Raw genomic sequence first — 18,852 nt, forward strand, 5'->3', positions numbered from 1 at the left:
TTAACTGCTGCTTCCATTAGTGCAGTGCAGTAAATCTCTTCATCACTTTATTAAATAGGAAGGTCTTCGAGATACGATTCTTTATAGTGCTCCATATAGTGAAGTGGTTTTCAAACTGTATGTTGGATATTATGTCACATCAAAATGCATGTCTGCTTTTTTTTCTCCAGGATAATTTAAAAACAGTTGCAAAATCGAATGGATACAGTACAATGATCAAATTAATACAGGTACATTATTAACTATTGGTGACTAATTTATTTTTATTTAGCTCTTTGCTTTTAATAAATCAGTAGTTTGCAAATTATAGGATATTCTTGATGATTGCATAATGCAATACGACAGTATTTTGTTTTTGTAAAATGTATAAATATGCACATTAGTCCTTTTCCAACAGTGATAGCAGTGACACCGGAACATTGCTGAACCTATCCTTTGTCACTCTACCTTAAAGCTGGGCACACAATATGCGGCCTATGATATTATATAGATCACGACTCATATTGTGATGATGTATCGTATCGTATCGCATAGTGGGTACCGCCAAATCGCACCATGTGTACACACCTTTGGGAACTTGGAGCTGATCCTAAGTTGGGAGTAATGCAAACTCTTCACCTACACCAAGTCCATTCGCCAAGGGACCCTACACAAGCGCATAAACAAATATGCTCATGCGCAGTAAAAAAAACATCAGTTTTCTGAATGACCCCCATGGTGTAATGTGACCTGTTTCATTATCAGTCTCCACTATTTATTTGCAGGATGCAGATCTAATGACTCTCATAGATGATCCTGTACACCGACCAGTCACCCTCTTCCTACCAACAGACCAGGCCATTCAGAACTTAACCAAGGAACAAAATGACTTTCTATACAATAGTCAAAACAAAGAGAAGCTTGCGCAATACTTAAAGTATCACATCATTAGGGATGCCAAGGTAAGTGGTAAATGTTTCCTTAGTATGAGAATCTATTGAAAACGAAAATAGATATATTTCCTTTGGCAAGACGTGACTTGTATACCAGTACATGCTATGGGGATTAATTAGTGACCCTACAATGTATAGGAATGTGTATTACCCTAAATTGTATTGAGGTCCATTTATAAATTGTACTGATGACTGCTGCAATATTTGCCCAGGAACAAAGACATATAAGAATCAATGAACCACTGGATCATTAATGCACTGAGCATGGGGTATGACATGTAGGCTGTACATGATCATTGTAATGCCAAAGCTGATGGGTGTCCTATTTATTAAGATGCCCATTTGCTGCAGCGTAATTCCAGGGTCTGCGTACTTAGAGGAATTATCGTCAGACCAATGGCCTGGCCAGTAGCATAAGTTCTTCCCAGTTGGCCATGGCAAGGTAAATATTGTGCCCCCCAAAATCTCAATCAGTAAGGTGTCTGTCTACAGTAAGACATGTCATGGGTTCTAATACAGGGTGTGACACTTGCAAAAATAATGTTAGGACAGGGAGTCAGCCCCAAAAGTGACATTGATGGCTCTCAATTAACTGATTCAAACAGGCAGGGAGGAGAGGTGCCCCCTTGGGAGCAGGAGCCTGGAGGCAGATGACTCCATTGTCTCCCAGAGTTACGCCTCTGGGCCTGGCCATCATAATGTCTGACTCTCAAAGGTCGCCGGTGTCCCTTTTATACCCATAACCTGTCTGCAACTTGTTGCCACACCAATCCCCTGTTACTACCCAGAAATGTCTGTGTGAGATCGCAAGCAGCTGCTGTGACCCAAAATATGGCGGTGGTGCAGCCAGTAGTGAGGGCAGGGGGCTACCCATAATGCCTAGTTTCATGATGTGATTGCAATTGAATTGCAATCGCTTTGCTGAGAGGCACTTTGCACGCTGGGGGCCCTTATCCTGTGCTGGGTGGTATCCAGAATTCCCATTTTCGAGCAATAACAAAAGGGATCTGGGAAAGTATCCAGATCCTATATGTTATCAGGTTTATAAGGGCTCTTTAACTGGGATTATGCTTCACATACCTGAGGCACAAGAATCATGATCCCCGATAAATGCCGGGTATCAGTGCTAATTGTATAGTCCCTTGGCGAATCAATTAGCTGCAGTAAATTACATTAAATGTTGTAATTTATTTAGATTTACTAAAAAACTAAATGTAATAAAAAATTAGTGATTTCTGCATTGCTGTGATGTACTGTGGTAAAAACTTTGGTTCAGAAAATTCATTCTGACTAATAGTATGACCTGGGTAAGCCCTTAGGGCAAGATTCCGAGTAACGCACAATGGGCCTAATTCGATAGCGAATCGAGAATCGAGAAGGTTGCAAATTTGCGCTTGCACGCACATGGCTGCACGCTTGTGCAAGCCCTTAAACTGTGCTCACATTCTGGAAATTGCTAAAACAAGGGCCGGCAGGGGGTGGCAACACAGCGTTGGGTGAGCAGCGACGCTGCTTTGGGTGACACAGCAGCCAGCAGCAGAGGATGAAGAGCGGGGAGAGCTCCTCTCCTGTCCAGCACTTCCCCTGCAGAATATAGGTGTGTGCCACTGCCAGCGGGGCACTCACTATGGTCCTTATCGGATGCGATACATCATGAATGCTAAGAAAGCACTCGCGATGTGTCGCTGATGGTAGAATTCTGATTGATCTTATGTGCTGCACATTAGCATCGGATCCAATCACATGTCAAATACCTTCAATTTGGCCCGATTTTACCCGATATATCGGCCCAATCAGTTGAATCAGGTGAAATCAATCCAAATTGGACCTGTGTATGGGCACCATTATTCAGTACCTTGCTACAATATCTCTGTTTTCCCATATCTATCTTCAGCATATGGCCCTTATTCTGATTGAGTTGGACGGCTGCTTGTTCGGTCCGACGGCCGATGTATTGTGTTTGCACATGTGCAGAGGCGTTTCTGCGCATGTGTGAATGCCTCGCACATTCGAACACGCCGTGAATTCCGTGCAGAAAAGGATTGTACGGAACCATCCAAGCAAGGGGTGGAGAGGGGCATGAAGGGCTGTTTGGGCTCATTACCATATGCGTATGTACCCGCGTTTCATGGGCGTTACCTTGAAAACGTTGGGCGTACGTATGGTAATCAGGCCGTGACGAACATGTGGGGGGCGGACAGCTGACATAGCCAGATGCTAGCTGCCCGCCCATATCCCTTCTTTCGCACAGAGAAATGTCCGAGTGCCTGACCGCTCAGTCCATCATTCGATGGTTGGCGACCATCGGAGAATGGAGGAGGTTCCCGAAGATGGGGGAGGTGTTTGCATGAAACATCCACTCGCGGTCCATTCGCTCAGTGTCTTAATACATTCGGATGGTGTGAGTGATCTGTACGGTAGGCGGGGCTAAGAACACTCGGTGGCCGTCCGAAATACGCATCTGTCCGAGTCAACTAGAATTTGGGCCTTTTTTGTGAATTGCATTTTGTTGTTTTGTCACTTGTATTAAAATAGAATTTTTTTTATCATTCTAGATTTCTGCTTATGGCCTCCTTTCTATGGGATCGATAAAGACTCTTCAAGGCTCTGATGTCAATATAAAATGTGCAGACAAGGATTCTATTGTAAGCAGCTTGTATTTTACCATATCTTATATTTTAGAATTGCAGAGTTCTCATACTAAGTAAAATAGAATAAATTGCATAATGTAACTGGAGCATCCAGGCAGAAAACATGAAATTGTCCGGACACTAGAACTTGCCCGAACCCCAACCTGAGGTGTGGGGGAGAGTGCCAGGTGCTAGTGGTGCAGCGTGACAGCTCAGGTCTCAGCTAATACTGACCATGCATTAGGATATAGGGAGGAAACAGATCCATACTGTACTGAAGGAAAGGTTCAACTTGGAAAACTGCTAGGAACTACAGGTACAGGGATCTAACCGCAATAGATTTAAGCATGAAAGCCAGTTGAGGCTCACTGCTGTGTGGCACATTGTGAACTTGGGTTGGAGTTTAGAAGGGGGGTCCAAATTATATTTTTTGCACCTTGGCCAATTACTCACAACAAGATCTGACTGTCAGGTCTGGGGTATGTTGTGTTCCCGACTCTGACCGTGGTGGACCAGTGGAGGGCGCTGTGTATCGGAAGGCTGGAGGCCTGATGTATGACATGCACAGGGGCAAGGCCTTGCGTACCAGAGTGTTGGCGGAGACCACAAACAGAGGCGCGGAGTCTAACCTGCCAGCGGTATTCACCAGGGACCCCCGCAAGGGGATATGGACTTAGCTGCGTCTGACAGGCAGGTCGTGGCCCTCTGCCCTGGCCCTCTGGACGTAGGCTGAGAGTATAGGAGATGGTAACAGCGACACTGGAGACACTGGTAGGTGGGACAGTCTCTGGGAGGAACAGTGTGAAAGTGTCAACACTGATGTCGACAGCAGGGTCGATGGGATCACTCAACTGCACGGTGGTAACTGCAGGAGGCTTCTGGAGATGGTATGCCAGGTGAGGATGGTAACAGGAATAGTTACTCGACTGCAGAGTGGAATGGCAGGAGTCTTCTGGGGATGACAAACCAGGTAGTAGCTGCAGGAACTGCGAGAGGTACACGGGGAGACCGGATAACCAGGAGCCTTTGGAAACAGCTGAACACAGGAGGTACTGAGGTCAGATGAACACAAATTCAAGGCAATGACTGAGGGTTGGAGGCCGGAATATATCCCCCTCGCTGAGTACTGATTGGCTAGCTGCAGCAGCACCAATCAGTACAGGGAAAGAGTGAGCATACCTGAGAGGTATGCAGGTGTGTGGGTCAGAGGTTACCCTGGCTGAGCAGCGGGATTGGACCTTCTGGTCAGCTGAGCGCATGTGTCATGGCGGCGCCCATGACGCGCGGAGTCCAGCATGCCGGCATGTCGATTACACGGGTCAGCACCAGCCAAACATGGGACATCTCGCCAGACACTGACAGCGACCAGAGGCCTTACTCTCAACGCTGACCACCGGGAAGGTAATGGACGTGGTCTCAGACGGGGCTGAGACCCACGGTTTGTGACAGTACCCCCCCTTTTAGGGTGGGCACCGAACACCCTTTAGGCTTGGACGGGTTCTCTTCATGGAACATTTTGAGTAAACGGGGGGCATGCACATCTTCTGCATCTGCCCAACTCCTCTCCTCAGGACCATATCCTCTCCAATCAATGAGGTACTGGAGACGCCCATACCTCCAACGAGAATCAATGATTTTGTTTATCTCGAATTCTACTCCCCTGCTGGTTCGAACTTTGGGTAGTGATGGTGAAGAAGTATGGAAGCGATTCAGGATGAGAGGACGTAACAAAGAGATGTGGAATGAGTTGGGAATGCGTAAAGATTTGGGTAACTTCAATTTATATGCCACAGGATTGAACTTTTGTAGAACAGTGTAAGGACCGATAAATCTGGGAGCAAATTTCATAGAGGGAACTCTCAGTCTGAGATTCTGTGTAGAAAGCCAAACTCTATCCCCTGGACGCAACTCAGGAACAGCTCTTCTCTTGCGATCTGCAAAGAATTTGTACCTTGCTGAAGCTTTCTTGATGTTGGAATGAACCTCTCGCCAGATTTGAGAGAAATGGTTAACGGCTGCTGCGGCTGCAGGTACATCTATCGCAGGTAAAGCTTCAAAATTGGGGGCCCGGGGATGTTGTCCATAGACTGTAAAGAAAGGGGAATGACCAGTGGTAGTGTGGTACCTGAAGTTATGAGCAAATTCTGCCCATGGGAGGAGTCTCGACCAGTCATCTTGAGAGGATGATACATAAAGACGTAAGAAGGTCTCCAGATCCTGGTTCACCCTTTCTGTCTGACCGTTGGACTGGGGATGATAGCCTGAAGAAAACTTTAATTTAATTTGGAATGCATCAGACAGGGCTCTCCAAAACCGTGCTACAAATTGTACCCCACGATCGGACACAATTTCATTAGGCAAGCCATGACTTTTGAAAATATGTTGTACAAACAGCTGAGCCAGACTGGGAGCGGACGGTAGCCCGGGCAATGGGATGAATCGGGCTATCTTGGAAAATCTGTCAACTATTACCCATATGGTGTTATACTCTTGAGATTTGGGTAAGTCGCAGATAAAGTCCATTGAAATGTGAGTCCAGGGACGAGATGGAATGGACAGAGGATGGAGCTGGCCGGCTGGAGCTTGTCGGGACACTTTGTGCTGTGCACACTCTGGACATGAGGCCACAAACTCTTTTACTTCCTTGCCAATCTGCGGCCACCAATAGGATCTCTGAAGAATTTTTAATGTCCCCTGGGCGCCAGGATGCCCAGAGAATAACGACTTGTGTGCCCAGGAGAGTAGCTTCTGACGCAGTTCAGTGGGGACGAAGATTTTACCAGGAGGAGGCACAGGCGACACTTGTGTGGGAGCAAAAGCGATGGGGTCAAGAATGGGCCGACGCTCCTGCAGGTCAGAATCTTCTTGCATGGAACGAGATAAAGCATCAGCTTTCACAGTCTGAGTGCCTGGACGGTATAACAACTTGAAAGAGAAACGAGAGAAAAACAAGGACCAACGAGCCTGTCGAGGATTCATACACTGGGCAGACTGGAGGTATAACAGGTTTTTATGATCTGTGAAGATCGTCACGGGGAACTTGGCACCTTCTAAAAGATATCTCCATTCTTCGAGGGATAGTTTGATGGCCAGTAATTCTTGGTCTCCAATGGAGTAATTTCTTTCTGCTGGAAGAAACTTGTGAGAGAAGAACCCACAGGGGTGGAGTTTTTCATCACTGTTCTTTTGGGATAGTACAGCACCTACTCCTATGTGAGAGGCATCTACCTCAAGAAAAAAGGGTTTGTCGACATTGGGCTGGGACAGGATAGGAGCAGTGACAAAGGCTTGTTTTAAAAACTGGAAGGCTGCGATGGCTTCTAGAGGCCAGCTGGCTGGATTAGCCCCTTTCTTGGTGAGTGCGGTGATGGGTGCAATCAGCGTGGAGAAGCCTCGAATGAATTTCCTGTAGTAGTTGGAAAACCCTATAAAGCGTTGGACTGCTTTGAGGGAAGTGGGTTGTGACCACCCATTAATAGCCTCCAACTTCTCTGGATCCATACGTTAGTCAAAACCAGAAATGATGTAACCCAGGAAGAGCACTGAAGGAACTTCAAAGGTACATTTGGAAATCTTGCCATACAGTTTGTTTCGGCGAAGACGAGACAATACTTCCTTGACCTGGGTTCGATGAGAGGATAAGTCTTTTGAAAAAATGAGGATGTCATCGAGGTATACCACAAGACAAACGTAGAGCATGTCCCTGAAGACCTCATTTACAAATTGCTGGAATACTGCTGGGGCATTACAGAGGCCGAAAGGCATTACCAGGTACTCGTAATGACCATCCCGGGTGTTAAATGCGGTCTTCCACTCGTCACCTTCACGAATTCTTATCAAATTGTATGCCCCACGGAGATCCAATTTGGTGAAGACTCGGGCACCTCTCACTCGGTCAAAAAGTTCGGTAATTAAAGGAAGCGGGTAACTGTTCTTGACTGTGATATTGTTTAAACCTCGGTAATCGATGCACGGGCGAAGGCCTCCATCTTTTTTCTTTACAAAAAAGAAACCTGCGCCTGCTGGGGAACTTGAGCGCCGGATGAAGCCTTTCTGAAGATTCTCCTGTATGTACGCAGACATGACTTGGGACTCAGGAACAGACAATGGATAAGTTCGACCTTTAGGAGAGAATTTCTCTGGGAGAAGATCAATTTTACAGTCCCAATTACGATGAGGAGGAAGAGTATCAGCAGACTGCTCGCAGAACACATCAGCGAATTCACTGTAGACTTCAGGGAGCCCAGGAAGAATTTTTACATTGGCTGAACGAGTGGGTACCACTGGCTTGATACACTGCTGTTGGCAATGAGAACTCCATTGCTCGATCTGTAACGTCTTCCAATTGATGTTGGGATTATGAAGACGAAACCAGGGAAGACCGAGGACGATTTCATAAGAAGATTTGGGAATGACGAGAAATTTGATCTGCTCCTGATGCAGCATGCCGACTCTAAGGGTGAGGAGGCTGGTACAGAAACGAACCTCACTGCCTGGGATTCTGCTGCCGTCAACTGCTGTAACCGCTAGGTGTGGAACTAACGGTTCCATTGGAATCTTCAGTTTAGTAACCAGGTCTTGAGAAATAAAATTCCCGGCTGAACCGGAATCTGCCAAGGCGGTGCTGGAATGGGCACCGGCAGGGGTATCCAAAGATACGGGCAAAACAAAGTCATATTCTGGAGGAGATTTCACCACTTGACCCAACCTGACTCCTCCCTTACAGGTTAGGCTCGGTCGTTTCCCGAACGTTCGGGACAATTGTTAATGAAATGACTAGGAGCAGCACAATATATGCACAAACGATTGCGCTGCCTACGGGTACGTTCTTCGGGAGTCAGTCGTGATCTACCCACTTGCATTGGTTCTTCACGCGTAGGAGACTCAGAACGAATCTTGGGAGAAACTTTGGGAATTAACTTCTTGTGTTTTTCTAGTCCTCTCTCACGAAGACGTAGATCAATCTTGACACATACAGATATAAGATCTTCCAATTGGTCAGGAAGATCGCGAGATGCCAACTCCTCTTTAATCCGGTCAGAGAATCCTAACCAGAAGGCAGCTGTCAGGGCTTCATTGTTCCACTGTAATTCAGACGCAAGAGTTTGAAAGTGGATTACATACTGCCCCATGGGGCGGGGTCCTTGCTTGATCTGGAGGATGTCGGTAGCTGCTGACACGGGTCGACCTGGCAAGTCGAATATGCGGCGAAAGGTCTGGATGAATTGGTCATAGTCTGCCAGCAGAGGATCTGCTCTCTCCCATAAGGGTGATACCCACTTTAGGGCAGGACCAGTCAATAAGGACACCATATATGCAATTTTAATTCTGGCCGTAGGAAAGTTATGGGGGATCAATTCGAACTGAATTTGGCACTGGTTGATAAACCCTCTGCAGGTCTTGGGGTCACCATCGTATTTGGTGGGTGCTGGCAGTTGGAGACGAGAAGGTAGAGCTGGTGTTGCTGATCCTCCGGGAGAGGTTGACACAGAAGTCGACAGGGACTGTTGCAGGATGTCCAACCTACTGGACACATCCTGTAAGAATTTAATCACCTGCTGCTGAGTGGCTTCTTGGGTCTCCATTCTGGCAGCAACATTTTGGAGAACCGCTGGTCACACACTTGGGTCTTGAGCCGAGTCCATCGGCCTTGAATTTACTGTCAGGTCTGGGGTCTGTTGTGTTCCCGACTCTGAACGTGGTGGACCAGTGGAGGGCGCTGTGTATCGGAAGGCTGGAGGCCTGATGTATGACATGCACAGGGGCAAGGCCTTGCGTACCAGAGTGTTGGCGGAGACCACAAACAGAGGCGCGGAGTCTAACCTGCCAGCGGTATTCACCAGGGACCCCCGCAAGGGGATATGGACTTAGCTGCGTCTGACAGGCAGGTCGCGGCCCTCTGCCCTGGCCCTCTGGACGTAGGCTGAGAGTATAGGAGATGGTAACAGCGACACTGGAGACACTGGTAGGTGGGACAGTCTCTGGGAGGCACAGTGTGAAAGTGTCAACACTGATGTCGACAGCAGGGTCGATGGGATCACTCAACTGCACGGTGGTAACTGCAGGAGGCTTCTGGAGATGGTATGCCAGGTGAGGATGGTAACAGGAATAGTTACTCGACTGCAGAGTGGAATGGCAGGAGTCTTCTGGGGATGACAAACCAGGTAGTAGCTGCAGGAACTGCGAGAGGTACACGGGGAGACCGGATAACCAGGAGCCTTTGGAAACAGCTGAACACAGGAGGTACTGAGGTCAGATGAACACAAATTCAAGGCAATGACTGAGGGTTGGAGGCCGGAATATATCCCCCTCGCTGAGTACTGATTGGCTAGCTGCAGCAGCACCAATCAGTACAGGGAAAGAGTGAGCATACCTGAGAGGTATGCAGGTGTGTGGGTCAGAGGTTACCTTGGCTGAGCAGCGGGATTGGACCTTCTGGTCAGCTGAGCGCATGTGTCATGGCGGCGCCCATGACGCGTGGAGTCCAGCGTGCCGGCATGTCGATTACACGGGTCAGCACCAGCCAAACATGGGACATCTCGCCAGACACTGACAGCGACCAGAGGCCTTACTCTCAACGCTGACCACCGGGAAGGTAATGGACGTGGTCTCAGACGGGGCTGAGACCCACGGTTTGTGACACTGACATTGCTCAGAAGGCAGAATCATACTTGGAAATCAATCAGGGAATAATAGAGGTGAAGATTGGCATTGTACGCACACACAGGTAAAGCAGGTGATACAAGCAAAGTAGATACCGGACTTGCAGGTGCTGGCTAATCCAATCAGGTGTGAACCTTTTCAGAATTAACTAAACCATTCAACCTGAAAACAGTATTAACCAGGCTTGCCAGAGGGAATTGTGACAGATGGGTGCTCCATCCACCGTCTGCACAAATGCCCAATTCGGCTATTTTACTTTTTTCTACTTTTTAAGAAATCATGACAGAAAAATTATGGGGCTATGAGTTTTTCCTGATTGTCAAGGCGATGAGGGGCAGCGGTGTAGCTAGGTGCCATGGTGCCCGGAGCAAGGGCATATTTTGCGCCCCCCCCCCCCCCCCCCCGGCTCACATGTGTTGGAATGTTACATTTGAAATATATAAGACGCTGTAACGGAATCTGCTGCGCTATATAAGACACTGTAACGGAATCTGCTGCGCTATATAAGACGCTGTAACGGAATCTGCTGCACTATATAAGACACTGTAACATAATCTGATGCGCTATATAAGACACTGTCACCGAATCTACTGCACTATATAAGACACTGTAAAGGAATCTACTGCACTATATAAGACACTGTAACGGAATCTACTGCACTATATAGGACACTGTAACGGAATCTGCTGCGCTATATAAGACACTAACGGAATCTACTGCGCTATATTTATTTATTTACAGTTTCTTATATAGCGCAGCAGATTCCATTGTGCTTTACAATAGCAGACAGTGATAAAACAAACTGTGTCACAACAGACAGACTTGGAGGTAGGAGGGCCCTGCTGCAAGCTTACAATCTATAGGAAGACACTGTAACGGAATCTACTGCACTATATAAGACACTGTAACGGAATCTGCTGCGCTGTATAAGACACTGTAACGGAATCCGCTGTGCTATATAACACACTGCACTATATAAGACACTGTAACGTAATCTGCTGCGCTACATAAGACGCAGTAACGGAATCTGCTGCGCTATATAAGACACTGTAACGGAATCTGCTGCGCTATATAAGACACTGTAACGGAATCTGCTGCGCTGTATAAGACACTGTAACGGAATCCGCTGCGCTATATAACACACTGCGCTATATAAGACGCTGTAACGGAATCTGCTGCGCTATATAAGACACTGTAACAGAATCTGCTGCGCTAAATAAGACACTGTAACGGAATCTGCTGCGCTATATAAGACACTGTAAAGGAATCTGCTGCGCTATATAACACACTGTAACGGAATCTGCTGCGCTGTATAACACACTGTAACGGAATCCGCTGCGCTATATAACACTGCGCTATATAAGACACTGTAACAGAATATGCTGCGCTATATAAGACACTGTAACTGAATCTGCTGCGCTATATAAGACGCTGTAACAGAATCTGCTGCGCTATATAAGCTACTGTAACGGAATCTGCTGCGCTATATAAGACGCTGTAACAGAATCTACTGCGCTATATAAGACGCTGTAACGGAATCTGCTGCGCTATATAAGACACTGTAACGAAATCTGCTGCGCTATATAAGACGCTGTAACGGAATCTGCTGCGCTATATAAGACGCTGTAACTAAATCTGCTGCGCTGTATAAGACACTGTAACGGAATCTGCTGCGCTATATAAGACACGGTAACGGAATCTGCTGCGCTATATAAGACGCTGTAACGGAATCTGCTGCGCTATATAAGACGCTGTAACGGAATCTGCTGCGCTATATAAGACACTGTAACGGAATCTGCTGCGCTATATAAGACGCTGTAACGGAATCTGCTGTGCTATATAAGACGCTGTAACGGAATCTGCTGCGCTATATAAGACGCTGTAACGGAATCTGCTGCGCTATATAAGACGCTGTAACCCGAGCAGCAGCAGCGCGGTTCATGCTGACGACACTTTAGCACCGGCCACAGTGACAGCCCCCCCAGGCCGGCAGCAGCGTGGAGTCTTCCAGCCCTGACGGCAGTGACAAGACCCCACCCCCCACCAAGCAGAAGCAGGTGGCAGCGACATGATCTGCCCTGACTGTTAACAATGCAGTGCCTGCCAGAAGCACTGTAGCACCGGCGCCAGTGACAGGAGTGACAGCAGTGTGGTACCTACCAGTGGCAGTGACTGGAGAGGGGACAGCCCCTGCCCGAATGGCAGCAGCTCCAACCACGCGGCTAACAGCATGAGGAGTCAGCAGCCAGCCTAGCGGTAAGCTGACTTGCGCCACTGACAGGGCGGCAGCAGAAATCCTTCTCCTCCAGGAGAGGAGTCTGGAGTGCTGCTGGCTGCGCTGCCCGGAAGCCGGACCGAGCAGCAGCAGCAGCAGCAGGGCAGAGGACAGGCGCCGGCACACGCTGACGCCGTTACGTTAGTGCATACCATGGATGATTTGCGGAGGCGGGGGGTGGGCGGGCCGGCGGCGCCATTCCACCAATCGGCGCCCGGAGCATAAGCTCCGGTGGCTCCGCCCTCCCTACGCCTCTGATGAGGGGTGTCTGCTGGTCAAACTGATATGGTGATTATGGGATCATACTTGCATTTGTTGTATTATATGATCACCTGGTCTATAAAGTGCCTTCTAAGAGAGTGTAAGTCCAGGCAGTGTTCTTATGGGGCCTTCACATGGTGAGCTTTTGCTGAGCGATCTGAGCAATGTAGATCGCTCAGCAAGATCACCCAGTGCTGCGCAGCGATGTGCCAGCTATGTGTGCTGAGCGATCTGTCAGGGCCAGTGCTCTTCACTGAGAACACTGGCCCTGAACGGCGATATAACTAGATTAATCCTGCATGCTGGATATTAATCATCAGGCGATAGCAATGCACATTGCTAATGCTATGGCCCCTACACACAGAGCGATGTAGGGGCATTTTCTAAGTGATCTAGTCAGATCGCTGAGAAAATGCCCTGAAATTGTCCTGTTTGTAGGCCCCATAAGAGTAATTTCGGTACTTGTTTCCTAGCACGGCCACACCGATCATGATCTGGGGCAGCGCAGGTAAAAAAATCGCGTCGGTCGCATCGCATGCGGACCAAAAAATCGCATGCGATGCGACCGCCGCGATGCCCGCGATTTCCCATAGGGAACAATGTTAAATGCCTCAATTTTCCCAAATCAACATAGGGAACAATGGTAAATGGTCCAGAAACCCCCAAAAACACCCCTGAACAGTGAAATGGCCCCCCAAAATTACTTAACGCCACCCCACGATCAACGTGAACCCGAAGCATGGCGAGCGCAGCGGTACGCGTCCTCCGACCTTTTCATACCCCTACTATCCACGTCGGCGTGGAGTTGAGAATAGAATAGTGTGGTGAGCGCTGCGCTCGCCACGCTTCGAGTTCACGTTGATCGTGGGGTGGCGTTAACTAATTTTGGGGGGCCATTTCACTGTTCAGTGGTGTTTTGGGGGGTTTCTGGGCCATTTACCATTGTTTCCTATGTTGATTTGGGTAAATTGAGGTATTTAACATTGTTCCCTATGGGAAATCGCGGGCATCGCGTCTGGACCATTTAAGGCTTTTTTAGCCGCATGCGATGCGACCGACGCGATTTTGACTTTTTTCAATGCATTTCAATGGGAAATCGCGGGCATCGCATCGGTCGCATCGCAGGCCACTAAAAATTACCCGCGATGCCCGCGATTGTGGCCGTGCTAGGAAACAAGTACCGTAATTTCTTTCCACATTACAGTATATGAGTGCTTGTGGCCAACCCAAGAACAGGTATCTGAGAACCCCAGATTCCAAAATAAAAAAATTGGATTCTATGTTAATTACATATCTGTCCTTTTCTAAACAACCAATGCGAGACATAGGCCTGCCCATAGGATATGGCTCAGTGTGGACTGTCACAGCTTACCTCAATAGCTTTTCTACTTTCAGATTTAATACCCATGTTTTCTCTATTTGTACACTGGCCCCACATTAAATGTTCTTGATTTGGTGGAAGTCTACAGTCTTTTTATAGATTGAGAACAGATCAATTTTATATCTTGATAATAGAATAGGAACCTAATTCAGACCCATTTGGAAGGGGCCGAATTCGGTTGCACTCTGATGGTGGTGGGGGTCTGCGCATGTGCGTATTTGCGCATATGCAGATCTTGGGAACAAACGGCTTTGGCTTTCACTGAGCCATTTGCTCCAAAGGGGGCGGGCGGGGTGGACAACCGGTCGGAGCAGGGAAGCGCCCAGCATTTTATGGGTGCCCTCATGAAAAACGATATGCATTCCCTTTTTGCCCATCTCCTGCTGAAATAAAATTTAGTTTTCACTGAGTTTTAATTCCGAACGGGAGAGAAATCATTTCATGGTCAAGTGCTGCCTAGCAAGTGGGTCTGAATTAAAAAAAGCTATATTTTGTGTGATTCAAAAATAACAGTCTGCATTTGAGAACTACAATAGAAAAACTGATCCACAATGGCGCTGCCTAGTATACCCAAAGTAGGTGTAAGGGAGGGTGTCCACCTCCTTTAAGAGATATAATACAGTCTTAATTACCTCAGTCTCTAAAATACTGAATTAATAAATAAGATTGCCGATACCAACTAAGAGCAAAGGTTACTGCCGCACCGTCACAGGCATGTACAGGCATGTGCAGAATGGGTCCTAGACAAGCACCAATCAGTAGTACTTTGTGACTAACACAGCCAGTCTGTCCACCTCTGAATGAGGACCATTGGGGTTTATTCAGGTTGATTCGCAAGGCTGCGAATTCGCAGCCTTGCAAGTCCACCAAACCCCGCCCGGCGAACGCACATGCGCAGATGGCCAACATCGGATCTGCGTGCGAATGCACGCAGATCTGAATAAGGCCCATTATGTATATTATCTGTGGAAACTTTTTATGTAGGAACATATTTTATTTTTCCAGGGAGAAATTTTCCTGGACAACAGACAGTGCAAGATTATCCAGCGACAACTTGTGTTTGATGGTGGCATAGCATATGGCATTGACTGCTTGCTGGCTCCATCTACTTTGGGAGGTCGATGTGACAACTTGATTGCTTATGACATGACAGTAAGTACCACTTTATTGCTGGGATGACTTAAGCTGGGTACACACCTAAAGATTTGTCTGTCCAATCTGTCCGGTGGAACAAAAATCAGAAATATATGGGAGCTAATGAAAATCAATCATTTGTCCCAAACACAGGAAAACAGACAATGGGCATTCAGACAAAATGGTTAAATCCATTTGATATTTTACAAATATATCCAAACAATAGTTTTTGTTAATTTGGGAGCAAATGGTTGATTGTCATTTGGTCCAATCCTTTACCAGATTTATGATCTCACCAGACAGATTGAACAAATGAATATTTAGGTGTGTATCCATATTCACGCAATGAAATATATAAGCTTTATTGCTTTGTGTGTTTTCAGTTTGTTACATACATAAAATGAATACATGAAACAGATTTGCCCTGTATGTGACCTGGATTCACTAATCACAGATGCAATATTTACCTTCAACAGGGGGATTGTGGCCTGTGCTTTCACATCCCGAAGTGTCCTGCAGGAAGTAAATCCAAGGTAATATGCAGGAAAGTAACATGCATGCAAAGTTTTCCACAGCAGGGCTTAATATACCTCAGTGGGTCAGTGGAAAGACGTCCTAAGCCACCCACAGTCTGGGATGCGTGCGCCCAGCAAACACTCTGTAAATTTAGTCATCTGCAAATCCAGCACAAATGTAAGCTTTTGCCCACAGAGTTATAAAGTGAGAGTCCATAACAGCACAAGGTAGTGAGTATTCCTTCTGACCAATGTAGGAAGAGTGTGTTGTTTAATGCACCTTCTATATATAACAAAGTCCATACAGACAATTTTCTACATGTCTAATCACACATGGACACTACAATCCAATGTCACCATCAATTGAATTCCATTATATCAATAGTGCTGCCAGTGCTGAAATCTTATATTTGTTTGATTTAAAAAACAAAACATAAAAATAAAATCTAGAATGCATTGGAGAAGCCGCATTGTTTCCTGCTCCAGCTATCTGTCTGGTACCGGAACATCTTTTTGCTGTGTTCAGGCACACGGTTCTCTTTAATAACCTGCAATGGACACTCTGCCAACCAGTTATTTATGGGGATCAAAAGTAAAAAAAACGGTAGAAGGTGGAAAATGTCAGTCTTATAGATAAAGGAATATGTAGATATTGGAAATGCACAGGTTTCCTATTTATAATAAGTATGTGAAAAATATGATATTTGACATTTATTATACAGGGACAAAAGTCAAGGTGTCAATATGAGGTGAGCTCCAGTAGAGTTGTAGAGGGCTGTCGCCAGGAATGCACCATGGTACTCTGGACGGCCAAGTGCTGCAAAGGATACTTTGGGCGAGACTGCCAAGGTCAGTGTTCTAATGCCTTAATTATGGGGTCTATGTACTAAGCCTTGTAGAGAGATTAAATGTATAGAGATAAAGTACCAACCATTCCGCTCCTAACTGCCACATTACAGGCTGTGTTTGAACATGGACAATTAGGAGGAGGTGTGTTGGTTCTTTATCTGTGTCCACTGTGTCTTAATAAATCCACTCACATAGGGGCATATGTACTAAGCCTTGGAAATAGATAAAGTGGACGGAGATAAAGTACCAGCCAATCAGTTCCTAACTGTCATTTTTTAAAAACATTCTGTAACATGGCAGTTGGCAACTGATCAGTTTTACTTTATCTCTGGCTACTTTATCACTCTTTAGGGCTTAGTTCATCTCCCCACAAACTGAGTGTACATTGTTATGCTAATCAGTTATTCGTACATGTGTGCTAATTAATTTTAATGTTTCAATTTGATCCAATCCATTATGATCCAATTAGTGTTCATTCTAGCACCCGCTATCTTTGAAAACCTATGCAGTTCCTCTTCCCTGCCTGGGGTGTCACTGTCTGCTTTTGTGATTCTAGCACAGGTCTGGTTTGCATATTAGTGCGGATATACAGACCACACTGTGCATGAAGCACAACAGCAGACAGCAACACCCCAGGCAGGGAAGAGGAACTGCATGGGTTTTCAAAGATAGCGGGTGCTAGAATGAACACTAGATCCAATTATGGTTACGACACATGTGAGCAGCCACTAACTCAACTTGCACCTTCACAATGATAATCCACAATCTATAGTCCAAGATGATGTGTTTATGTTGGCATCCACTACCTCTAATGCTGCCTCTGCCCTCAACGCCCAGTGGTGGAGATACTGTAAGGCAGCCCCCGCTGCTGCTTGGGGGAGCGGGGGCTGCGGGGGCGCCGTGCAGAGACAGAATTACTGCCGGTGCACCGGGGCTGAGGAGTTAATGGGGGCAGCTGCCACTCGCACCCATGCAGCGTTTTTTTTTTTTTTTATGTCTAAGACAATGCTGCGGCAGTGAGCTCCCAGCATTAAGAGTTCCGTCCCCCAAGTGCGCATCTGCATCAGCGCAATGGAGGCCAGGAGCTCCGTCCTTCCTCTGCCTAGCAGTGGAAGCTCCACCCAATCAGCCCGGCAGCTGTTGTTCCGTCCCTCTTCCGCCCGGCACCTTCGTCCGCGGCATGCCAGCTTTGTCCAACAGCAGCTAGGTCCCCCTCTGCCCGGTGCCTCCGTCCCACCCTCCGCCGGCTCCAGGTAACTGCCCCCTCTTGTCTTCCTCTGCCCCTGGCTGTGTGAGATGCAGTATAAGCTGCAGCACTGCCGAGTCCCGACTTGCACTTTGTATGCAGCACTATGGAGGGACATCACGTTTGGGCTATGGGGGAATTATGCATGTTGCAAAATGGGGGGCATAATGCATGTGGCATTATGGGGGTCATTATGCATGTGGCACAATGGGGACATAATGCATGTGGCACAATGGGGGGCATAATGCATGTGGCACTAAGGGGGCATATGGGTGCATATGTGTAGGTGGCACAACGGGGGCATATGTGTATGTGGCCCTACTGAGGGGGCATTATGTATGTAGCACTACAGGGGCATTATGCATGTGGCACTATGAGGGGCATTATGCATGTGGCACTATGGGGGTATTATGATTGTGGCACTATGGGGGGACATTATGCATGTGGCACTACGGGGGGAGATTATGCATGTGGCACTACGGGGGGGAGATTATGCATGTGGCACTACGGGGGGGACATTATGCATGTGGCACTACGGGGGGGACATTATGCATGTGGCACTACGGGGGGGACATTATGCATGTGGCACTACGGGGGGACATTATGCATGTGGCACTACCGGGGGGACATTATGCATGTGGCACTACCGGGGGGACATTATGCATGTGGCACTACCGGGGGGACATTATGCATGTGGCACTACCGGGGGGACATTATGCATGTGGCACTACGGGGGCACATTATGCATGTGGCACTACGGGGGCACATTATGCATGTGGCACTACGGGGGGACATTATGCATGTTGGTACTACGGGGGGACATTATGCATGTTGGTACTACAGGGGGCATTATGCGTGTGGCACTCTGGGGCATTATGTGTGTGCGTGTGGCACTAGGTGGGAATTCTGTGTATAAATGGCACAACTGGGGTAATTCTCTGTGTAAATGGCACTACTGGGGGCATT

General features: G+C 47.3%; 1 protein-coding gene across 2 annotated transcripts in view; it reads left to right on the plus strand.

Annotated features, from left to right (window-relative positions):
- Window positions 1-18,852, plus strand: part of LOC146074318 (stabilin-2-like) — a 324,893-nt gene that overhangs the window by 247,416 nt on the left and 58,625 nt on the right. For both annotated transcript variants that reach the window (XM_083182261.1, XM_083182263.1), the window contains exons 50-55: window positions 171-230; window positions 765-941; window positions 3,488-3,577; window positions 15,148-15,294; window positions 15,753-15,809; window positions 16,514-16,640. In XM_083182261.1, coding sequence (XP_083038387.1) covers window positions 171-230; window positions 765-941; window positions 3,488-3,577; window positions 15,148-15,294; window positions 15,753-15,809; window positions 16,514-16,640 — 658 coding nt within the window. The remainder of the gene's footprint in view (window positions 1-170; window positions 231-764; window positions 942-3,487; window positions 3,578-15,147; window positions 15,295-15,752; window positions 15,810-16,513; window positions 16,641-18,852) is intronic.

The sequence above is a fragment of the Crinia signifera genome, chromosome 4, assembly GCF_055691185.1.
Source record: "Crinia signifera chromosome 4, ASM5569118v1, whole genome shotgun sequence".
NCBI lineage: Eukaryota > Metazoa > Chordata > Amphibia > Anura > Myobatrachidae > Crinia > Crinia signifera.